This window comes from Gambusia affinis, linkage group LG03, assembly GCF_019740435.1.
Source record: "Gambusia affinis linkage group LG03, SWU_Gaff_1.0, whole genome shotgun sequence".
Lineage (NCBI taxonomy): Eukaryota > Metazoa > Chordata > Actinopteri > Cyprinodontiformes > Poeciliidae > Gambusia > Gambusia affinis.
In genome coordinates this window covers 4098302-4122862 of record NC_057870.1, presented here as the reverse complement: position 1 = coordinate 4122862, position 24561 = coordinate 4098302, and the positions used below count along the sequence as shown (strand labels likewise).

At 41.9% G+C, this 24561-nt stretch overlaps 1 protein-coding gene across 1 annotated transcript in view; it reads right to left on the bottom strand.

Moving 5' to 3' along the window:
• Positions 1-24561, bottom strand: part of gcn1 (GCN1 activator of EIF2AK4) — a 38257-nt gene that overhangs the window by 8538 nt on the left and 5158 nt on the right. Inside the window, exons 8-49 of the mRNA XM_044111671.1 lie at positions 24345-24522; positions 22879-22953; positions 22640-22768; positions 22501-22551; positions 21456-21554; positions 20909-21082; positions 20680-20832; positions 20513-20605; positions 20347-20422; positions 19478-19637; positions 19196-19385; positions 18495-18619; positions 17813-17991; positions 16897-16990; positions 16695-16808; positions 15834-16032; positions 15604-15756; positions 14853-15028; positions 14151-14231; positions 13257-13400; positions 12936-13060; positions 12496-12685; positions 12338-12408; positions 11498-11663; positions 11225-11419; positions 9531-9777; positions 8517-8638; positions 8215-8329; positions 7459-7638; positions 6624-6844; positions 5406-5474; positions 5177-5315; positions 4895-5091; positions 3721-3863; positions 2847-2964; positions 2501-2716; positions 2221-2385; positions 1983-2144; positions 1808-1900; positions 1583-1726; positions 270-539; positions 73-186 (exon numbers count right to left, since the gene is read on the bottom strand). Coding sequence (XP_043967606.1) covers positions 73-186; positions 270-539; positions 1583-1726; positions 1808-1900; positions 1983-2144; positions 2221-2385; positions 2501-2716; positions 2847-2964; positions 3721-3863; positions 4895-5091; positions 5177-5315; positions 5406-5474; positions 6624-6844; positions 7459-7638; positions 8215-8329; positions 8517-8638; positions 9531-9777; positions 11225-11419; positions 11498-11663; positions 12338-12408; positions 12496-12685; positions 12936-13060; positions 13257-13400; positions 14151-14231; positions 14853-15028; positions 15604-15756; positions 15834-16032; positions 16695-16808; positions 16897-16990; positions 17813-17991; positions 18495-18619; positions 19196-19385; positions 19478-19637; positions 20347-20422; positions 20513-20605; positions 20680-20832; positions 20909-21082; positions 21456-21554; positions 22501-22551; positions 22640-22768; positions 22879-22953; positions 24345-24522 — 6105 coding nt within the window. The remainder of the gene's footprint in view (positions 1-72; positions 187-269; positions 540-1582; positions 1727-1807; positions 1901-1982; positions 2145-2220; positions 2386-2500; positions 2717-2846; positions 2965-3720; positions 3864-4894; positions 5092-5176; positions 5316-5405; positions 5475-6623; positions 6845-7458; positions 7639-8214; positions 8330-8516; positions 8639-9530; positions 9778-11224; positions 11420-11497; positions 11664-12337; positions 12409-12495; positions 12686-12935; positions 13061-13256; positions 13401-14150; positions 14232-14852; positions 15029-15603; positions 15757-15833; positions 16033-16694; positions 16809-16896; positions 16991-17812; positions 17992-18494; positions 18620-19195; positions 19386-19477; positions 19638-20346; positions 20423-20512; positions 20606-20679; positions 20833-20908; positions 21083-21455; positions 21555-22500; positions 22552-22639; positions 22769-22878; positions 22954-24344; positions 24523-24561) is intronic.

The window sequence follows — 24561 nt, the reverse complement described above, 5'->3', positions numbered from 1 at the left end:
CATCCTGTTTCTAATGGAAGCAGCACACAGAGCTGTTTCAGGTGTTTTCTGTGTGGGGAGTTTTCTCCTCACCTTCTTGGGGAGGCAGAAGCCGGGCAGGTGTTGACCTTTCACATCAGCAGCGACCGCTTTAATGTCACGATGCAGGTCGTCGATCAGCGCCAGCTGGCTGCTAGCGTCCAGTTTCTGCACCACAAACGCCACATAGTTACTGCCGAGTCCACAGAGTCAGCGTTCTTAGCAGAAAAGCGTTTTAAACTTTCAGTAACCTTGGTGATGGAGTTGATGGTGTCCCAGCTCTGTGACAGGACGTCTGGATTGGAGTCGTTCAGAAGGCGGATGAGGCCCGACAGCAGCGTGCGGATGTGAGCGCTGTAGTCCAGGCGGGTGCGAGCGAAGTAAGCGTTGAGGATGGTGATGGCGGCCTGCCGCAGGCCGGGGTCGGCGCCCCGCGTGGCCTCCAGCAGGTCTTCGATGATGATCCTCTGACCCGCCTCGTCCTCCACAGACAGGATCACGCTCTGACAGCTGCACAGCTCCTGAACAACACAATCAGGTTGGTTTGTTTTTAGACTTTTCAATGCTTCTAACATTCACAAAGTGTTGACAAAAGAAGTTGAGGGACTGATTAATTTATTTAACGTTGGTAGAATAATCAGTGTCAGAACATTTATTTATTTATTTAAAACATTTCATTAAAAAAAAAAACTAATCTGCAAAGACAAAGAGTTCTCGGGGAGAACAATAAACCAGCAGGAAACTCGGGCAAAGAAAATGAAGAGCAGTGGAGAAAACCAAAAATGTTATTTTATTACCAGTTTTGCTGTGTTTGATCCTCTTACATAAAATATATTTTTAGGTCAAATATAAGCTGTAAAACTGCTGACTTTATGCATTTTGTACAAAAGAAAATTTAAAACAAGCATTTTGAGCAAAGTAGAATAAAAACATTGAGCATTTTGACATCATTGCCAAACAGCAGCAGTGAAGTGACCATAAAACATGAACAGCAGTTCATTCATTTCAGTAATCGAGTTTGAAAAGTGAAACTCATATGAACTAATCACACACAAACATATTTTATCCACTTAGTGAACTTTGATCATTGTGGCTTACAACTGAAAGGAACAGAGTTTTTTTTTTTACCCTCCACTAAACTTTCCAATAATATGAATTTAGCTCTGTTTGAACAGAAAACCTCTTTATCCATAAACTTTGTGACTTTCTGTCCTTGTGGAGGATCAAGTCAAGTCAACGTTCTAAAATCTGTTTTTCATCTATTGTGATGTTTTGACTTTCAGAAAAACTAACAGTCTTCATGAGCTGTAAGTCTTAATCATCAAAAATTACAGGAATAAGAAGCTGAAACATAATTTTTGAATATTGAAATGCATGAAGTTTTAAATTATATTCCTACTTATTGAAATTTGCCTGTAAATGATCAATTCATTTATTATTTATGCTAGTAAAGCGGATGAACATAAAGAAAGAACAAACAGCTCCACGACAATGTACGGTTCAATAAAGGCAACAAGTGCCAAAATAAACCTTGAAAGAATGTATGAGCAGATGATGGACGTACCTGAGCTTCTTCTTCTGTTCCAAGCTTCCCTTTAAGCGAAGACAGGAGGGCGGGCAGAATGACGCCCAGGTGACGCGTCAGAGCGTCTCCTGCCACAGCGGAGAGGAAGGCCAAAACCCGGGTGTTCACAGGAGGAGCGGTCAGCTGCAGGACACGGAGGAGGAAATTAATCACAGACACAAACTCCAGAAAGGAGTGAAAGAGAAAAAGTGACCGACAGCTTACCTTTGGAACCAAATACGGCAGCACGGAGCGGCTCTTCACTGCCATGACTTGCTTCAGTCCATCCAAAGCAAACTCAGCTGTATCTTCATCATCCTGGGAATAAAATAAAAATAATAATCACAAGAGATGTTAAGCATATTTAAACCGTGACTTTTGGACTGATCGTGTTGCTCACCAGCTGCTTCAGCAGCGTAGGCAGGATGTCGTCCAGCGCCTGGTGGCCGATGGTCGCGTGGAGCTGCTCGAAGGTTTTGGCTGCAGCCTCTCGGACCTCCTCTAGGGGGTCGCAGAGAGCCTTCCTCACAGTGGGGACCAGCGACTCGGAGAAGACGAGCACCTGTTGAACGAACGACGTCGACTCAGTTGAGTTTTCGCTTTTGTCCCAACGCTTCCGCCCGTTTCCTTGAACGTACCGCATCCTTGCTGGTGGACTTCATGATCTCGCTGAGCCCGATGCAGACGCCCTGCCTCTCGGCGCTCTTGTCTGAGCGCAGCCCGTCCTCCAGGATGGGAATGATCTCTGGGAGAATTTTCTCCCCCAGCTTCCTCACGAGGTCCCCGAGGGTCCGAGCGGCGATCTGAAACCACAGCAGTAGCGGAGAACGCCACGTTTTGAGGGCTGATTCTACCAGCAGCCGTCGCAAAAAACAAACAAACAAATAAACAAACAAAAAAAAAAACTGCAGGTTTTACCGTTCTCTTGTCAGGGCAGGTGGAAGCCAGGAAGCCCAGCAGGAGGGAGAACAGGGTTGGGAGGATCTCCCTCAGGGTCCTGGGGGTGTTGGAGACGACGATCTTCCACACGTGGAGAGAAGCCTGTCGGACGACCAGCTGGATGTCGGAGCGGCCCATGTACAGGCCTGACAGCACGCGGTTCCGTCGATCGGCTCCCAAAGCAGAAATGATAGCCTGAGAGGATGAAAGGCAAAGCTGAGACCTTCAGAACCCAAATACAAACCACAGCCATGTCTCTGTAGTGGCATGTAAATATTTGGGGGATGGATCTGCAGTGGACTGATGAGGGGAAAGGTCTGCTGACTTTGTTGGATGCTGCCGTGCCAAAGTTGTCGTCCTCTGAGGCCGTCTCCGTGGTCATCTTTCCCGTTACTCCTGAAATGTGGAACAGCAGATCGCCCAGCAGCTGGACTGAACTGAACCTGGAAACCCACAGAAAAAGTTTCAGTCATCAAGATGTAAGAGGAGGACGATTATTTTAATTATTTTAGCGATCGATTAATCCATGGATTATTCTGACAATGAATTGGATAAAAAAAAATAAAAATTTGGCACATTTTTCATTTTACCACATAAAGGTTTTGTTAAACAAAAAAATAGAAATGCAAGTGCAAATAAACAAGCAATACTCTTTTAAAAATAAGAAACTAATTTCTTATTTTAAAAGGTATTAAGAAATTCTTCCTTCTCATAAAGTTTTATGTTGCTTTTTGCTATATAAAAAGCAACAACATAACATTCCTTAAGTGCACATTTGTGGCAGTCTGCAGACAAACAGAAACCTCTTTTTTCAGCCCTTTCTTTTAACTTTTCACTATAGTTGTGGGGATAATCTGTCAATTAGTTTTGAATTAACTGATTAATAATTGGATAGCAAAGACTGCTTAATAGGAGACTTTTTTTCTGCCTTGCATAATTTGAACCAGGTGAAGCTAAAACTGTGTCACTTGAAGAGTTTGAGGTAGAACATACTTGCAGGCAAAGAAGTTTTTGGTTTTTAATAATCTTAAATACCAAATATATCTTTTGTACAGTTTTGGCCTAATTACTGCTACCAGTATGAGGTTCTTTCAGCAATCAGCAATCCAGCTAACAGCTGTCGATTACTGCAATGGTTGACGATTACTTCAATAACCGATTAATTCGATTAATCGTTTCAGCTGCGGTCACGCTCTGACCTGATCCTCCACAGATCGTCGAACAGGCCTTGTTCCAGCTCAGGAAGCAGCAGGGCGATGGCGGTCTCGGCGTACATGCTGATGATTCGCTGGCCGGCTCGCAGCGCCGTGTCCCTCACGTACTCGTTCTCATCAGCCAGAGCCTGGCAGACGGAGTCAGAGGAGACAGACGTTAAAACCAGGGGTGATTTCATATACAGCGTTTTCATTTCAGAGAAGATTCCAATATTGCAGCTTTGAGTATTGGCAGATACCGATATTGGCAGGAACTGTACACGGTTTTATTACTTATGTTGTAGTGTGGAATGTTAGAAAAGGCTTGATCGAGTGGTCTTACTCAAACAGAGAGCTATAGGTGTGAGAACAACTGATCCATTGATTGATTTCACTGGTCAAGAGCCAAAAGAATTGTCTGGGGGTTTTTTCAACTGTTTTAGGGTCATTTTGATGAGCTGAATCAAACAATCACATTGGTTTTGCTCAATCACATCAACTTTCTGAACAGTGGAGCAACATGAGCATCAAAACTCATGACTTGCTCTCACATCTGGATCGGTTTCTTGAGAATCTGGATCAATGAGTGACGAGCAGGAAGAGAGACTCCATCAGGACAGGAAAAAAGACATTATGTTCACTTCATATGTACTTTACCCTGATCAGTGTTTATTATTCAATTTATAGAAATCCAAGTTTGTTGCATTTTATTAAAACACTCTGTTACAAAACAAGCTTTTTCTTTTTTATCCTAAAGCCTTTTTGGGATGATAAATATTAACAGAAATGAACTGATAATGTCACAAAAATTTAATTGATTTAGTGAGAAGATCGTATTTCTCTAAATCAAGTTGGAATAAAAAGCTGACCTGATGGAGAAAAATGGATGCAATTTTTGGAGTCCTAATTCAGTTGAGAAAAAAAAAAAAAAAAAAAAAAACTCCAATAACTACCAAAAACAATTTTTTGTAACCTAGTGTACCAATGTGTTTCCATGTTTACCTGCATCCTGGAAAACCAAACATAAATCATTCTTGAATTCTGATCAAAGGCCGCCAAAAATCATTCTAAGAGCTGAAATGACCACAGTTCTGATACCTTTGATTTAGATGCAAGCCAGAATAATCAGATGCTCGTTTTTTGGCTGATTAAAATTCAAAACTTTCCGATCGGGCAGCACCTTGAGAATGCAGGGGATGATGGGTCCCACATAGGGAGTGAACTTGTCTCCGAAGGTGAGGGGCAGGTAGATGAACATCATGATGTAACCGTCTCTGACGTGAGAAGCGATGTCCACCTTGCTGGCAGTCTGCACAACATCTGGCATCAGCTTGTCCAGCTTCTCTACCCCGAGTCCAGCCATCACCTCAGCCAGACCTGAGAGGACCGTCAAAACGTTTCATCACAGACACGGGTGAGCCGCAAGATGAGACTCCTACGGATAAAGAGGAGGACTACTGACCTTGTGCAGCTCCAGAGCGGTCTACAGAGCTCTGCTCGGACGCCAAAGTCTCCATGAGCCAAGGCAGCAGGTCGTCGAAGCAGGACTCTCCCATCCCCTTCACCATGGCGCCCAGAGCCTTGGCCGAGACGGTACGCACCTGGACCGGGGAGGACATGTTTAAATGTCATACATGGGAGACGCCCGTCAATATTAGCACTGTGATCATGTTTGTGTTCACTAGGCACACCTCAGGTACTGGGTCCAGCAGAGACGCCTTCAGTCCAGGAATAACACTTGGCAGGTAGGGCGACAGATCCTGTAGGCAGTACAGCATAACATAAAATATCACACATATTTACAAGAAATCATCTTGAAACACTGACTTCCTTCAAAGCTCGACTGAAAACCCACTTGTTTAGAGTTGTATTTGAAACGTAGTCAACTACGAATTTAATGACTTAATGTAATGTTTTGATTGTTCATTCTATGTTGCATCACTTTGTGTTTTTATCTATTATGATGTAAAGCACTTTGAAATGTCTTGCTGCTGAAATGTGCTATGCAAATAAAATCAGATTGATTGATTGGTTGGTTGAAGGTGAACTTAGGGTTTTTCACATCTGATAGTCCCATAGACTCGGTTCGATTGGAGACCAAAGTGGTAACGTTCGTTACATTTTCATTTTGTATGGTTAAACGAACTAAATCCTTTGAAAACCTGTTTACCTGTGGAGGCGTCGCACAAGGAACTTCTGAAGATAAACATAAAAACCTCCAAAGAACCACTAGCCTCCCACATTTGTTTTTGTTATATTTACCCAGAATGCCTTGCACTCAGTAACATCAGTAATGCGTTACTAAGTAAGTAACATTATTACTAAGTAACGCGGTACTGTGGTCTGACATCGTCGGACCACTTTTTTCAGTAACTAGTAATCTAACGCGTTGCTATTTCAAACCCAGTAGTCAAACTACAGTTTCTTATCGCAACCACTTTGTGTTACTGTCTTCTCTGGTATTTTAATTTAATTTTCTCTCTGCTCTTTGGGAGTGACCACCACCGTTTCTATGTGACAGAAACATAAACAATGGAGGGAAGAGGCAGATGAGCATTTTGATGCTGGAAAAACAGGAACTATTTTGAGTTTTGCTCGCCAAGTTCGATTATTATAGTATCAGTAATCCGATTAAAGTTGCTTTTTAAAAGTAACTATACCCTCACTGCTTGCACTATAGTCCACTGTTTGTGGACTATAGTGCAAGGACAGTTTCCAGTCCAGTTGGTGTTCACATATGCATCCAAAGCTCACCAGAATTCACTTCAACCGAACAGAGACCGAGGCTTTTAGGCGGACCTGATTTTGCTTTTTCGATCTGCATCAGAGTTTGATTCACTCCTAGACAAACCAACTGGAGTTCCATTAAAGTGGACCAAACTTAGCTGCTGCGACTTAAAGCTACTAACCTTCTGGTCAGTGAGAGAGTACATGTTGCCGATGATCTGGGCGGCCATCTTGCGAGTGTCGGTGGAGCGATCCTGAAAGGCTCTCTGGACGATGGGCATGATGAGGGCCAAGGAGGGGGCGTCAATGAAGTGTACAAACTTGGTGTCCAGCAACGTCTGCAGGCACGTCTGGGTCTTCCTGGACGGGTCGGTGAGGGCGTCCAACAGGATGGGAGTAATAGCTGTATGAAGAAAAAGTTCAATAGCTGGTAGAGATGGTCCAGTCTTTGTGGCCAATTTATAATTGCAGCTTTTGTAACGCTCTTGATTACTAAATTAGCTGACAATTATTTTAATAATCAATCAATCTTGATCAATTTGATTACTGTGTTACCTTCGGTTGTTATAAAGATGCTATTAATATCAAATATGACATAAAAAACATTTTTACCAGTGTTGCTCTGACAAGTGGCTCGTATAATGAGTTCAGCAAATGCGCGGTTCCACCAGTTATTTGCTAATTGCTGTTGGCTAGTCTAAAGGAGCTGAGTGGTGGAGGGGTTGGAACAGCTTCTCCGAGGAGGAGCTGCATCTCAAAGGGGGAGCTAGATCCACTCAGGCGCTTTCAACAGCTGAATTGTTGCCATGGAGATTAAAGAATTTCTTTAACATGCGTGGAGGAACCAAGGCAACCCTCCAGGTATGTTTTGGAATAGCAAGACGGAAAGCTCAAAAAAGTCGATTTTACAAAACACTGCTCATTTCATGACTTGAAAACCTGCATACGTCCAGTTATCTCTGTGTTTCATTGTACAAACAACAGGATCTCTATGGTGATGAAATGCGAGTCACCTACCCAAGATTTCTGGGTTGCGAATGACGGAGCCGATCTGTCGAAGGGCCTGCTGGCCCGCCTTCTGCACCTTGACGTGGGAGTCAGTCAGCACCTCCGTCAGCTTAGGCACGATGCTGGGCAGGCAGGAGGAGAGCTGCTTGGGCGCACAGTAGGCCATGGCACCCAACAACTCCACCGAGCCTGGAAGCAGCAGAGACGTGATCGACTACAAACTTTATCACAGATCGCATAATGAAAATCTTTCCTGAGTTTCTGTACACTTGACAGCAGCTAAACAAGGAAAACGTGTAGAAAACATGGGACGATGAAGAATATTTCTATTCTGCAAACATTCAGTTTTCTGTTGTAGTTTCCTTAAAACCACCAGTAGTTCATCACAAACAGGGATGCACCAATATTGGTGCCAATGCCGGGATGTCCGATATTAAGATTGCCTTTATGGCTGGTAACAGAAATTGTGTATTTTGATATATATATATATATTTCACTACACTTTCATGACCTTGAATAAAAGCACATCGCTGACTTCCCCACTGTCCCTCTGCTTCAGTTAAAGTTCCCACAATCCCACACTGCATCACTATCACATGACCAAACAAATATCACATGACCAGCCTCTTCCAATCTCCCTTCGTTAGCCCATGTTTTGTTTACTGGACTGATATGTTTAAAAAATGACTAATATCAGCCGGTAGTGCGACATATCATGCATCCCTATACATAATAATCTGGATTTAAACCTCTTGTGCATCTTACCTGCTTTAGTCCTCCATGACTCTTCCTCCAAGGCCACCAGCAGAGAGGGGAGGACCAGCTTCACGCCGTGCGCGCTCAGGTTCCTCATCACAGCCTTGGCGCAGTCGTCTGCAGCCTGGAATAAGAGGTCAGAGGTATTAAAGAAAACAAAAAAAAAACAATTGAATCTAATCTTTACTGATTACATCCAGTAAAAATGGAGATGCTTTTTAACTGAATCACAACAAAATAATAGTATCAACTTCTGCATTCTAAAACCTTTCCATGTTTATGTTGGCTGAGCGGGAACTAGATTCTCTTACCTCCCTGACATACTGGTTTCCATCTCCAAAGCAGAGCAGGAGGTGCGGCAGCACATGGACCACGTACGGCTCAAACAGCTTCCCCAGCATGTTGCACAACATCTCAAAGGCAAACAGGGCTCCTGCAACAACACCATGTTCCACATGCAGATCATCTCCGTCATGTGTTGATGAAAATTGTGGGATTTTTTAAGATAACATCTGTCTATTTAGCTCCCATGAGACACCCAGACACTTAAACAGCTCAGCTGGAGGAAGAGACTGACTGTCATCCTGAAGAACCACAGTGTCAGACTCAGAGGAGCTGACCCTCAATCACAGAACATCTTCAATAAAAATCTGGTGTATGCTTCCATTCCCTCCAGTAATGCTGAAACTGAGTCATCGTTGGGTCTTTCAACAAGATAACAAACCGAAACGTGGCCAAATCCACAGAGAAACGGTTCCGCAGACAAAATATGCTAGGGGTGCACCGACTGGTCATTTTGGCCGATGACCGATTTTCAAAAAGCGTAACGTGCTGATTCTGAGAAATTCAGATTTTTTTGTTTTTATTGATCTCTAATATAAATATTTACCACATCTCAGTTCTCAGATCTTAACTCTATGGAAAGCCAGTGTGGTGAGGATCCAACTATATTCTAAGTATATTTATGAAAATTTACCAGTTTAAGTGTAAGGAAAAAAGGTTATTTTCTTAAATATTGTATTATTTTCCCACAGAAGAAATGCACTCAAATGATGTAAAATGTTGTCTATATATGAAATTAATGGTTATTTTAAGGCTGTTTACACATTTTAACCACCAGGGCTGATTATTATGGCCGTTAAAAAAACACTGTTAAAACAGCAACTTTATATCTTCATATCAGCAACACATTCAACCTCTGTGTCTGTGAGATGGTTGCATTCTGCAGACCTTAATTCCAGCTTACTTATAAAAATACTTTATATTTAATGTAATTCCTTGAGCAGTCACATACATCTCCAGAACCAGTCAAAAAACTGACTGACCTTCCCTCCGTCTGAAGTTCTTCTTGTCCTGGATGGCGTCGGTTAGCGTGGTCATGATCTCCTGCTGTTTGAGCGCCAGGATGCCCAGACCTTTGACCAGTCCAGCCAGTCCGTACGCTGCTCCTTTCCTCTCTGCGTATTTGTCGCTCTCCAGGAGCAGCTGCAGCAGGTTTTGCACAATTCCTGCAGTGTCATCTTTGATCGCAGGAACCAGAGGAGGCAAGCAGCTGGCCACCGACTCCTGGACCTGGTGTCGGAAGGGGATTGGCATTAATGGATAGTGACGTATGATCATTTTACATTGTTATACATGAAAAGGTATTTGAAAACAAAGATAAGCCATTCAATTTGACTTAATTCTCAATTTGTTGTTTTAGAAACAAAACACAACGATGTTATCGCCACATTAAAGGTTTTAAATGGTCTTATTCAAGCTCCTGATTGCAGAAAACATTGCGTTGAGTTGTTTATTGATCTGGCAAAGACATTTGACAATGCTGATCATATGGTAAAATGTATTTATTTTTTCCCCTCCAGGGGGCTTTAGTGGGCTCTAGTGTCCATTATATGACAGTAGGCTGACAGGAAAGGGAAAAGGAGAGGGGGGAAGACATGCGGCAAATGTCAGTGGGGTCCGGGAATCGAACCCAGAACGACCACGTCGAGGACTCAAGGCCTCCAAATGTGGGTTGCACTATCCACTACGCCACCACAGCACGCCCCTATATGGTAAAACATAACAAAATATGTGTGGCTGACTTTTAGTCAAACAGAAACCAGAGTGTTCAGTTTTCTTTCTCCTCCTCCTCTCTTCTTGAAATTGTAAAAGGAGTTCCACAGGGTTCAGTTCTTGGAACTCTTTCATTTCCGCATCTGTCACTTGGGTGATGATTTGTCAAATGCCGTTTATAATTTTTATGCAGATGACTTACTATTAGAGCTCTTCTTCACCCTCTCAGGCCATAGACTTTTTACAGAGTTTTTAGCATTCAACTTCTATGCACCGCAAATCTGGCACAAACTTCCATATAACTGCAAAACAGCTGAAACACGGACTTCCCTTAAATCTAGACTAAAGCCCACCTATGTAGAGTTGCTTTAGAACCATAATAAATGGTACATTGACACAAATATGAGATGTCTATTGATGATTTTGATGATGGCACTCATCAAAACGTAACTTTTGTTACTGGTTTGTTGACTATGTGGTGTTTTCCACATTTTATGTAATAGTTTTTTGGTGTTTTTATGAAGCTGTTTTAACTGCCTTGTTGCAGAAATGTGCTATACAAATAAAACTTGATTTATTGATTGAACATAAATCAATCTTGTTTACACTGACATTGGTTTGAAATGTGGATAAAACGAAAACAATGGTTTTCGTGCATTCTGGAGGCCCATCAGAGATTTTTCCTCCAAAGGTTAACTAATTGAGGCCATTTTTAATTAGAAATTCCTCAGGTTTATGCTGGATAAAGAGCTCGCTTTTAAAATGCACACTGAAAATTTGATACAAAAACTGAGTGAGAATTGGCTTTTATTACTGCAGTGGATCTTGTTTCTCTCTCAAAGCTGGAAGAAAATTGGTATAATCTAATACTGGCTACTCTCTTTGATCCAACAACCATTTTTTTTTTTTCAGCTCGTTCCACAGGTTTCAAACGGAAAAAGGAAAAGAAGCATTCTTTATTTACCTGCTGTGACGGCGTAGACAGAGCAGTTATAAGCTTGGCCACAATGGGTTTGACCTTGGGGTCGTTTTTGTCCAGATGTTTGGCCAGAGATCCCATGAGGATGACGACGCTCTGCCGGACAGAGTCGTAGCTGGCGTCCTGCGGGGCGTCCTTCAGAAACTCCTCGAACACCGGCAGCAGAGAGCTCACATTATCCTGACACAGGAGACAGGAGCGTTAGGGGTTTTGGTAATTCCTGAGGCGGGCCGAACCAAAAAAGCAACGCGCCAGTACCTTTCCGTGTGTGTTCAGCGCTGAGAGGGCGGCGTCCAGCATGCAGCGCCGCACCTCAGTATGGCGGTCGTTCAGGGCGTCGGGGACGAAGAAAAGGAAGAGGGGCGTGACCTGAGACTCATCCAGGTACTGGGACAGCTTGTTCAGAGTCAGAGCAATGCCGCATCTGTTGAAAAGGAGCAGGAGTAATTCACTCGTTATAAAATAGAGCTTCGTGCAAAAAGATTCATAGTGAAGCTGGGCAATTACTCAATTTTTGGTTTTTGACTATAGAAACACAGGTTTCTATAGTACAGACTGATATTAGCCACCTACCATCTTGCTTGACAAGTGTGTTTTACAGTTTCTATTTATTTCTAATTTTAATTCAGGTCAATTCACAAAAGTGATGATCAAAATAATAATTCTAATGGAATAATATCATCCAGTTTTTGAAAATGTTATGTCATTTGGAATTTCTTTCCTTTAAAGGGGCAGTATCGTACATTTTCCAGGCACATAATGCAAAAACACTAAGTTCTAAATGTTATTAACATCTAATATGTCTAAAAAGAAATTTGACTTCGTAATTCAACGCTTTGAAATTGGGCCTCTGTCTTTTTAAGGCATTGATTTCTGGAAGTCTTCAGGAAGTCATAACAACTTGGCTCCTCTATTAACCCTTTAAACAATATTTTTACCAGCGCTGCACTGAGAAGTAGCTCTTATAATGAACTCAGCAGATGCACAGTTCCACCAGGTGTTTGCTAATTGCTGCTGGCTAGTCTTAAGGAGCTGACTTGGGTTGTGGTGAGGGACAACTATACTTTTCTCAAGCTCTGTATAGACAAGTTGTCCTACCTGGCCTCCCATTGGTCAGGTGGAGATTCAGAGATCACTCTCCCCAGAGCATCCAGGATCGGAGGCGGCCTCTAAAGACAGAAAAAGAACTTCACCTCATTTTGTTTGAGTTTCGCAATTTCAACCAGTTATAAACCCCTGTTTGAAAGAAACCTCACGTAAAGTTTCTGATGGTAGAGCTCTGTGAGCTGGCCGAGCACGGCAGCAGACTGGTCTCGGTATTGGGACACGGCACAGGACAGAGCCTCGGCTGCTGCGCTACGGATGGCCTCCTCATGATGGGTGATGTCTCCGATCAGCAGGGGGCAGAGCTCAGGGACCAGCTCCAACCCCAGAGACTCCCAAAGCCTGAAGGGAACAAGCCAACCTTTACCTCAACGTGCAAAAAAAACCAAAAAACAAACAACTGCATTTTATATCAAAATGATGCTCATTTGTTTCTAAATATGTAGCGAAAAAGGAGGAAACATAAATCTAATTTGGACAGCAAATGGAATTTATTTGAAGTCAGGCCACTTGTTTTTGGTTTTACTTCACTTGAGTAAAAAACGAGCACCAACAGAGACTATAAAAAGATAAAAGTTCTCCTTTTACATACTTTTCAGCCAAAGCTTGTCCTTCCTCTTCAATGTCAAACTTGGCAACCCAAAGCCTGCGCAGCAAACTCATCCCGCTGCTCTCTGTGCTGTCTGTCGGGAGCGCAAACTCCATCTCCAACAGCCCCTTCACATAAGATACATTACATGTGGAAACAGAAAGTGTAACCAAGCTTTTATATGTGACTGCTCTCTCAATATGTCACAAATTTACGGTCTTGTACTGCAAAAACTTCAAAGCATGTTCACAATTTTACAATAATACTGTTTTGTTGAGTGATACTTAAACATCTATTATTATTATTTTGGGTTTCCAAGCTCACCCTGAGAGCAGCATCTCGGACAGAGAAGCAGGGTGAAAGCAGGGCGTTCAGCAGGACGTCGATCTCTGGTTGCTCAGCCACCGTGCAGCCGTCCCCTCCTCCTGCACTCGCACACAGCGCAGTGAGGCACTGAGACGCCAACACCTGAAACCAAAAGAGAGGACAAGAAGAAATCTGGTGCTTGTTCCGTCGTTTAGATCTAAACAGAAAGAGTTCGCCCAGCATGTCGTTAAGAGGCCTGCTGCTGGGGCTGTGTAATACGGCTAAGAAGTAACATCTGATTTTTTTTTTTTTTTTTTTACAATACCAGATCCGGCTTACGATTTTCATCACTTCTTTTTCTCGCCTTTTCGTTTTGTTTTTTTTTCCCCTAAAATTTACAAGTGACGGAAAATATTTTCAAAAAGTGTCTTTTATTTTAATCATCCCTTCTTGGAATTAGGGCCAGACTACGTAAAGTTTTGTTTAATTACGAGAATAAAGTCATGGTATTAGCAGAATAAACACGTAATATTAACCTCCTAAAATTATAAGGGGGAGAAAAATTAACGCAAAAAAGAGTTAACCAATTCAGCCAGTGTGGTCCTTTCTTTTAAATAAACCCTGTCATTTGCGCAATAGTGCCCCTAATGTTATGTTGTAAAGTTGACCTGAACTCATACAAGTGTTGATAAGTGTGTAAAACACACTTATCAAACAAGATGGCGGCCCTGCGCAGGCTGACAACAGGAGTGCACAAGCATGCTTATTTTCCAAAAATTCAATTAAAAAAAAATTTGATTAATCAATAAAACTGATCAATCATAAAGCCCTACCTACTGGACTGATTTACTTTCAGAACAGATGGATCAGAGACAAAAAAAAAAAACAATCAGTGTCCATTAACTGGTTTACCTGGAGTCTTGGGGTAGCTGTGGAAATGACCCTGGTCAGCAGCAGCAGCATGTTCACACGTGGAAGGAGTTCAGGACCGTTCTACAAAAAAACAAGGAGCACAGCAGGACTTTCATCAGCCTTTAAACAGAAATAACACCATTTAATGCCCACTGTTTGAAGGAACTCCTAACATAAAACATGTTATGACAAAAAGGTCAATAAACTGTGAAAACAGAAAGGGATGTAATACAGGACTGAAGAAGGGATTTCCAAAATGCAACCAAACAGAATTCACACAGTAACCACTGACACTGTCATAGAACTAAAAACAGATTAATATAGTTGGGGGGAGGATATACTCAACTAAATTAACTTACTAAATTAATCATCAATTCATTTAGTAATTAATTGCTAACCAGAATATGCAGACTTTAAAAAAAGCCCATTTGCTGGAAAAATTAGCCTTAAGCTGTAAAAACTTTACAAATTAACTTCATAAACTATTTGCAATAAAGACAAAAACCTTTATTGCCTTTTTACGTAACTGTGGGACGTTGTGGTAACTGTGTTTAGTCCAACACTCCTTAATGTTTTTTTGGGTATGTAATAAGTGTGTTATGATATACACTTATCACATTTTTTTGCTAACTATGACCATAATTAATGCAGTGAATAGCCTGTTTTTTTTTTCCAGAGACTGGAACAGAAGCAGGTCTCTACCTCGTCTATTGTGAGGTCGTCGCTGTCTGTGGCGGCCCGGAGCTGGGCGTGGACGTTGATGACCTGCAGCGCTCTGGTCATCATGGCCTCTGTCTCCTCGGTGCTGCCTGAAGACTCCCTGAGCATGGCGTTGAGCAGGGGGAAGCAGAAGGAGAAGGCAGGCGCAGCCAGGGGAGCTGCATGTGATGGAGGAAGCAAAAAGTAACAGCATGTCTTTTTGTTTTCTCACTAAAGTAACGGGTAGAGTGGTTGAAATATTCAAAAAGCAAGTCAAAATTTCAGCTTGAATTATATCGAGTGATGCATGAAGTCCACTTTAATTAATTTTTTTCGTCCAAATCTAAAATTTACTTTAACAATTGTATTAATCCTTAGTTGTTATGATGGAAGAACTACTATATAAAGTCAGATTGTCTTCTGGTCATGTGTTTTTGTGCACTTGCACCAGTCTGCCAGTAGGTGTCAGTGTATGGTGGGAAACAGTAGAGCTGATTTAATATTCCACCAACACCCAGCTGTCAGAAAACAGCTGTTCAACATAGTGAACTATGTGAATGAAAATGTTAAAACAGAAATGAAATTAACTTTACAGTTATGGATTCAAAGCAAAAAACTGAAGAAAAATACAATAAAATTAACGCCAAATAATAAAATAAAGAGTAGTTTCTTTGTTCTCTTTTTAATTCCATCGTTTACAATGCAGACATTTCTTCCAACAGACAAACAAAAAAAGAGTTCAGCCCAGCTCTACCTGCAGCCTTGCCGTCTCTCTGTGGGACGGTGTGGTCATACAACAGCAGCACGGTGCGCTGGGCCGCTGTGTCCAGGTCCTCCTCGTCCCACGCCTGGTCCAGATCGCATTCTGGCTTCAGCAGCCGTAGAGTCACGTGACCCACAAGAACAGCTGCAAGGGGAGAAAAAAAAATCCTGAACAGAGAAACAGAGGAAGAGAGAAAGGGAGTCCTGAAGGCTGCCTCCTACCAAGATGGTGGAAGTGATTGGGCATGAGGCTGACGCCGATGTCCAGGAAGACCTGCTGGATGCGTGGAGCGGCGAGCGGGGACTGGAGGAGGGGCATTAGGACCTGGAGGACGGCGGGGAGCTCCCTGGTGATCTGAGGCGGTCCGGCCCTCAGAGTGGCCTCAAGCAGGCCCACCACACTCTGCAGCTCTGCATCCATCTGGAGAGAACCACATGGTCAGGTCAGGTCAGGTCAGGTCAGGGCCATACGGAAAATAATCCTACCAAGGTGAACATTTTTATAGCAATCCATATTGATATCACGTTATGAAACAAATCACTGTTTTTAAAAATCTGTATTGTTCCCTGGTAATATTAAGGATAGAACATGGTTACTTTTGAATTTAAGGATTTACTTTTAAAAGTTGAACACGTCATCCATACAGAAGAGGATTAGGGCCACTGCGAAAAACAAAAGAATTATGACTTTGATCTCAGAAGATCAAAGTCATAATTCTGAGGTTAGCCGTTAGCACGTCTGGATGTCTGTTTGCGTCAACATAACTGTGAGGGGCTCTATCCCAGCCCTGTGATTGGTCCATCATGGATCAACTCTTATCATGATTGGCTAATTATCATTTTGTATATTGCAGGTCTATATCCAGTTTCCAGTTTGAGTATAATCATGCTTCTACCCAGCTCTACAAGCAGACTGGCCTTCTCTCTAAGGGACAGTTTTTCTTTTATATTTTTAATAAAAAAAAAATATTCTGCAACGTATATTGCTATTGTTTTATTGCCAGCTCTACACAAAAATAGAAATAAAGAATGAGGAGTTCTCTTAACTATTATTAGTTAGATTGAGTGAATTTTGGACCATACCCCTTTGAGTTTTTTGCGAAGAGCTGACTCCTTCTCCAGCTGGACCTGAATCATTTCCTTCTGCTTGCTGGTCAGTTGAACTTCATCTTTGATGCCTTTTTTCTTCTTCATTTCCTGCAGAATCAAACAGAAAGAGATAAGGCGAGAAAAAAAAAACACACACACACACTTTCTGAAACGAACTAACTGCAGTTCACTCTACCTCCTGTAACTCCAGCTCGATGATCTGTTCCTTGTAGGAGTAGGCTTTGTTTTCTCTCTTCATGTTCACCTTCTTGGTGTTTTCCTTCTGGGCGCTGCAGAACATAAGCATCGATTTTATTCGAAGATTTATATTCGGAAAACTGGGATTGTTTTTTCCCCCACCAATGCACGCTTTGTGTTCCCATAATTCATAGTGATGTCAGAGTGTCGAGGACGGCCATCTTGTTTAATGAGCCTGTTTTACTGCTTCTATTTATTTCTACTTTGAATTCAGATCAACTCTACTACAGCATGTTAAGTCCAGGCTAAGATGTTCGTTTTAAATTTTTAAATTTTTTTTTTTAATTACGACAATAAAGTCGAAATAATAGAAGAATAAAGTTAATATTACCAAAAGCTAGTAATATAACAGAAAAGAATACATTAAAATACTGAGCATCTTGTGAAGTTAGACTTTAGTATTGGCTTTACAGATCAGGAAATATTTCATCTTTTTTATCAAATTTTTATCAGTAGCAGGATTTTGCAACCATTGAATAAAAATAAAAATAAAAAAAACAAGTACTGAACTGCTCACGACAAGTCATCAAATGACTTTTCTCTTTAATTTCCAGATGTTCTAGTAAAATTTTGTGTTTATTCTGCTAATATTACGACTTTATTTTCATAATTAAGCAATTTAATAAAAATCTCGGAAGCCTGGACCTGATACTCTGACAGACAACTCACAGAAAGGATTACTGAACTAAAAGTCATTTTTGAAAATATTTTTTTTTCATTTGTAATTATTATTTTCATAAAAAGTGAGTAAAAAGACAACAACATTTTAATTTCAAGCCATATCACACAGTACTTTGGAGTCCACCTGGGTGTGTGTGTGTGTGTGTGTGTGTGTGTGTGTGTGTGTGTGTTACCTCTGGATGATGCTGTTGTCGTACAACTCTCCCTCAGGGGTGAGCATGATGGCGTACTCCTCCCTGGTGACGTTCAGAAGACTGGGCTGGGCGAGACCTTCCACAACGTGACTCATCACCCGCGGCAACAGCTTGTTTGGAGAGAGGACGCTCAGGGAGCCGACTGCGTTTTTCACCGCCTTGCAAAAAGAAACAAAGTGACCAAATGTTCACTCTGTGTGATGCTGTTCAACTATAAAAACATTCATAGTTAGATCCATCTAACAATTATTTTAGTGATTGAGTAATCAAATACAAAATTAGACCAAATAAAATATTGGCAAGTACTGCCATAACAGTAGTATTAAAATTGGCTGTAGAATATTAGCATATTAACAGAATAATCCCTCATAATTTCTCTTCTGTGGCTTAGAACATTTAACCTGTCACAATAACGGCTCATATTTTGAGGCAACCCGAACAAAACCTACAAAGGAATCTGAGATTATATTCAACGTAATAATAAAAATAAAAAGCAGCAAGCTCACAGACACTTTTTTTGCTCATTTTTAGATGTGCACAATCCAGTTCTTAACTTTCACCTTAAGGGATTTTAAAAATGGAGGTAAGCATAGCTCCAATCTCTTGTTAAAATGTTGCAGGTCTGATTCAGAAATGAAGAGGAAGAGTTTGATTTCCTCACCTGGCTGTCAGCATTGACCTGCAGCAGCTGTGGCAGGATAGCCTCCAGGTTTTTTTCAATCAGCTCTTCAGCTTTTATCTTCATGGAAGAGAGCAGACCGGGCCACAAGCCGGGCCGGGCGCTGACTGGAAGAGAGGCATGGGAACAGGGTCAACTCCATGGTCCTACTGATCTGCAGGGTTATCAATACGATAAGGCTGAAACGATTAATCGTGATGTAAAAACAATTGATTGCTAACTGGAGAATAAAGTTTTGCTTCACCTGGTTTAAATTCCGTAAAAAAGAAAAATATCCCATTAAGCATCTTTTGCCTTTTTATCAGCTCATCCAAAAAAAAATAATGAACAGATCAGCTCTACACTGTGTTGATGTTAAGTCAAGCAGACAGATCTGACTTTTTTACAGACTGATGTTTGGATTTTTAAGCAGCAGATGCATCCTTTGCTACAAATGATCAATAGTTCACTAATTATTGCATTTCAGGGAATAAAATGTCTATTCTCTAAATTAAAAAGGAATTCAATGACTTTTTATTTGTATTTCTCATTGTATAAAATAACCTTTAGTGGCTAAATAAAAAATCTGCAGAATGTGCTGATTTTTTATTTTTTATTTATCCAATCATTGTCAGAAAACTTGATTGCTATTGCTAGCTGTGGCGCTACAACACTGTGATTTTCAGAGGGCTTTCTTGCCATACCTATGGAAGGATGATGAGAAACGATGAGGGTCTCCATGGCCATGTTCTCGGCTTCATTCGGGTCGCCCCATTGGCTGGCGGCAGAGCAAACCACACACAAAGCATCCAGCAGGACTCGAGGGGGGATGTAGCTGCGGCCCAGCTCCGTCGGCTCTCCTGACTCCGACACCAGAACGTCCTGGGGTAGAACCTGAACCGATGGACAACAACATGTTGTCCATCGGTATATCATCTGTTTTGATACTTTCTCTAAGTGGGTGCAGAGGAAAACAAGCTTCTTACTTTGTGTTTGTTGATGACGACCCGCAGTTCTCCCAGAATGCCGTGGGCCAGACTGGACCCGCCCAAAGAGGAGAGCAGCTTCCTGACGGTCTGCTGCGCCCTCTTTCTCACACGCCAGCTCCGAGACAGCAGCACCGCAACTATGGCGTGATGAAACATCCTACAGAGCAGAGAGACACGTCAGCTGGTCATGCGACCAGAATCAAACTTCTAGAAGCGGGATCCATTTATAATCCTTCTCTCTAATCTGGAACAAACTTCCAGAAAACTGCACACACAACCGGAACACAGACTTCCTTTAAATCAAGGCTAAAAACTCACCTGTTTAGAGCTGCCCTCTGATTCACAATAACTGGAAGGTTGATCAATATATTTGATGGTTTAGATAACATTTACTTAATAATTGGTTACTGTACCATGTTTTTATGGTGTAAATAACTTCCTCCTTGCTTAAATGTGATCTACAAATAAAGACCAAAGTCAGGTTTTGACGCAGGTTGCATTCTCTTATGTCTTTTGGTGTTATTTGACATATTTTATAACTGTTTTCAATGAAACTTTATTTAAAAAAGGGACAATCCAAAAATAAATGTCACCCTTTGATGTGTCGTACCAGATTATAGCATAAGCTAATTTACATCTGGAGTCCCTTACAGGTTTTCTGTATTCACAATCATAAAATCAATACATTATTTGGTATTCTACAGAATTCAGTTTCTCCAATGAAATATTAGTGTGATTTATTTATTCATTTTTCTTTTGTGAAAACTTTATTTTTTATCCAGGCAGTGCAGCATGACAAAGCCATGATGACTATATCAGTGTGTGCAGACAGACAGGCAGACAGACAGACAGACAGACAGACTCACTGTGATTTGCTGGTGTTCAGCCGGTGGGCGTGGTCCAGAAACAGCCTCTCACAGAGCTGCAGCACTGTGAGCAGAGCTGCAGACACAGAGGAACATCAAGAGAGTCATTTTTATCAGTCCTGATTATTTCATGCATTTCAAATCCTGCACACTTCATCGTTCTTACTTTCTTCGCTGCTCTGAGAGAGGAACTTCTCTGTGGTGAATAACGGTTTCTTCTCATCTAAGATCAGGCTCCAGAAGCTGCTGAATTTGGCCTCTGTGAACAGAAGAAGCCTCCGTCAGTTTAAAACCCGTAGGTATCGAAGCGGCGTGACGGAAACCGCGTCTCACCTGCTTGCATCTCGAGCAGAGCGAGTCGACTCAACAGAACCGAAGCCGCCACGCCCTCCGCGAGCAGGGCATGCTGGGAGCTCTGCGCCACGGCTTTCTCCACCGCTTGGAGGAGGAGGGGGGAGAGGTCTGAGGACTGGGCCAAAGTGTCACCTGAGAGCCGGGGCGACAAAACGGCATGAGAAAACACTGGGGGACGGCGAATGCATTCGACCTGAGCGGGACGTACCTTTAAAAGCCCCCAGCATGGTCTGGAGGTAAGCGTGGCGGACGGCGGAGGTGGAGGTCTTCAGGGTGAACGCTTTCTTAAACCAGTCCAGCAGAGCGGAGGGAACCTCCACGGTGAGGCGGCTGCTCCACTGAGACAGCACAGACACGGCGTGCACCAGGGTGCCTTCATGAACTGAACGACACACACAGAGACACACACGTCTAGATTCCACCGACAAAACACACCACTGACCTGACACACCCGAGTGAAGTTCAAAGTGATACCACACACACACACACACACACACACACACACACACACACACACACACACACACACACACACACACACACCTTCTTCAAATCAAACAAAATCAAAAGTTTTAAAGAGATTACAGAATGTTTCCATTGGTCATGAAAAGTTCTAAAAGTAATATTTTTTAAAATGGCACAAACTAAAATCTTTGCAGCCCAAACGATTGACACCAATTTTATCTGACTTGAAGAAGGTGGGGGGCAAACTTCACTCAGGTACCTGATCCAGAGGAGACCAAGAGCAGCCATACCTTCCTGCTGTAGGTACGGGATAAACATCACAGTGACAGCAGAGCTCAGAGTCTGGCTGGAGGTTCCTGACGCGGCGTGGTGGCTGCAGCTGGAGATCCCTTAGGAGACAACAACAAAGTCTGTTCTCATTTACACACTTGGACAGACAAATACCCCAAATAAACCCAGCATGAACCTTTAACTGGAGTAAATTGAGTTTGTCAGCAGGAATATAATCTAAAACTGGGGAATGTTTTTAACAGAATCACCACTTGCAGCCAAAACCTCGAACAAAACCTTTAAAGTAAATGAAGCTTATGATAGGTTTATATTAAGTAGATTAGAGGTCTGGTTTTCATACCAGATTCGAATTTAATCGATTTGTTATTTCTCTCACTTTCTTCTCTGAAAAAGAAATTACAAATGACAGAAAATACTTCTGAAAAAGTGACTCTTGTTTCCTTTCTGCAAGTCTGACGGCAGAGAATTAAGGCCGGGCTGCAAGGATTTCTGACGCAATTTTACCAGAAGAAGGTCCTAAAATTACAAGAAAAAAAACTTTGTTTTAATGAGTAAAAAGCTTCAATTAAATTAGCAAACTCAGTTTGTTTGGTGCTTTCATCTAAATAAACTCAGTCATGTGCTCTATCGTACAAAGTCTCCCTATTGGCAATAATTTTATGCTTCGTACAATTTTATCCTCATATGTCATACGAAATTTGAGCTAACTTTTAAAATGTTGCAAAAATAACAAGAAAAGTGAATTAGGCATGTTTCTATTAACTGGTTTGGAGGAAATCAACCAGGTAACACAAAAAGTGTGATATCGTCATATGCTGGCCTTACGTGTCGTAATAAAAAAGATGCAGAGGTTGAAACCTGGCATCCTCCCCTGGAGGTTTGGATATTTTCAGAGGGCGTCAAACATTCGTCATTTTGAATTTTGCCGTTTCCATCAACCTTTTCTAATGCCACATGTCAAAATGCTCAATAAAAAAAACACCATCAGAAACACAAATGTTGTTGCATCTTATTGTAAACAAATGCGCACTTAAAATTTCTCACCTGACAACACGCTCATTTTCTGGGCAACGACAGTGAGCTTTCCTTCAGACCCTGCAGGCACAAAATGAACAAATTATCCCCAAAAAGGCCAAACAAGTTAGTAAATTATCCCAAACTGAGCAGGAAATAAAATGCTGACCTCCAAGGATCTTGAAAAGGTGAGTGACGATGTCCTGCACTGCTGTGGCGTCGCTGCACTGCTGGGCCAGGTTCTGCATGGCCTTCACAGCTTCCTCCATCAGCTGGGCGTTGTTCGCCTTCAGCTGGCCTAAAACACGAGACGAGACACTAAATCAACCCTAATCAACAGGTTTAACTCACCAGATGCTTTATTTTTTATACTTCATGTGATAAAATTGTTTCACACTAGAGTCTTACTTGCTATGGCCTTTCCAATATCCATGGCATACTGACTCAGATCTAGAGTAACAGCAGATAGCAGGCAGGAAACGGCTAAGAAGACACAAACAGCTCGTTAGTGACCCTACGGGTTTTCCACAGTATGACTGAAGCACTGCAAAGATGCTAAATCTGAAGTATTTTTGGTCGAGTTTCTAATGCAAGTATCTTAGTGCTCTGGAAATAAGACAAAACTAACTTACAAGTAACTTTCGAGCAAGATAAAGGAGTTTGTTTTAAGTCAATAATTCCTTAAAGGGGCAGTATTATGTGCTTTCCAGACATATAGTGACAATCAAGTGTTATCTTTTTATAACATTCAGCTGTTACAAAAGCGCTCTGTATCAGGGATGCCCAAAGTTGGTCCAGGAGGGTCGCCATCCTGCATGTTTTAGTTCTCTCCCTAGTGGCACCAACAAGCTTTTCAGCATGTCAATGTTCTTCTTAGGCCTCCTAACGAGCCATCATTGGATCCAGGTGCGTTAAGCCAGGGAGAGAACAAAAACATGCAGGATGTCGCCCCTCCAGGAACCACTTTGGGCACCACTGCTCTATATTTGACTTCATAATTTCATGCCTTGAATTTGGCCCTTTGTCTCTTTAAAAACTCCTGCTCTTTCTGAAACTCCGCCTTCAGGTAGTCATCACAACGTCACTCCTGTATTAATCCTTTAACAACATTTTTACCAGTGTTTCACTGAGAAGTAGCTCCTACAATGAGTTCAGCAGATGTTCAGTTCCACCAGATGTTTGCTAATTGCTGCTGGCTAGTCTGAAGGAGTTGAGTGGGGGAGTTACTAAGCTCGGTCCACCCAGGTGCTTTGCACAGGTGAATGGTTGCCACGGGAGACTAAAGGATTTCTCAAACATGAATAATACAATCAAAGCAACAGTCTAGGCATGTTTTTAATGAGAAAATAACATTATAACATGATGTAAAGCTCAAAAAAGTGGATTTTACATAATACTATCCCTTGAATATTGATAAAAAGTATTAGTTCCCCTGGCAGATTATTTTGCTTATAACATTAGAGAAATATCTTAAGAGTTAGAATTTACCGTTTGTCAATGTTCACATGTACAATGAGATTAAAGCTAATTCCAAAACAGTGCAAACAATATATACATGGTGATATTTACAATTATATATATATGGCTTGCTCAGGGGCACATCGACATGTGGCAGGAGGAAGCTGGAATCGAACCTACAACCTTCAGATAACAGGACTACTCTACCCCCAGAGCCAGTCGCACCAAATGGAATAATCTGACAGAACTTTTTTATCAGTATTAAGAAATCGTCAAGCTTCTAACTTCTTGTTGAAAAGTTAGCTGTAAGTTAGTTTTGTCTTACTTCAAGTGCACTGAGATATCTTCACTAGAAAAAAGATCAGAAATCCCTTAGATTTCTGATCTCATTTTGTGTTTTTGCGGTGAGGCCTCACTCTGCATGGCGTTCTCTGGACTGCGCAGCATGGTCTTCTGCAGGGCGGGCAGCAGCAGCTCCTTGAACTCGGAGTGGGTGACGTGGCGCAACAAGGAGCCGCTCTTGTCCAGAATGTGCTGCTGCGGTTTTGTTTTGCTCATCAGGACCAATTTCACATAGAGGTCCAACAGCGCGCTCTGCAGAACATGAGAGACAGCTGGCTGTTTATTTTAAAG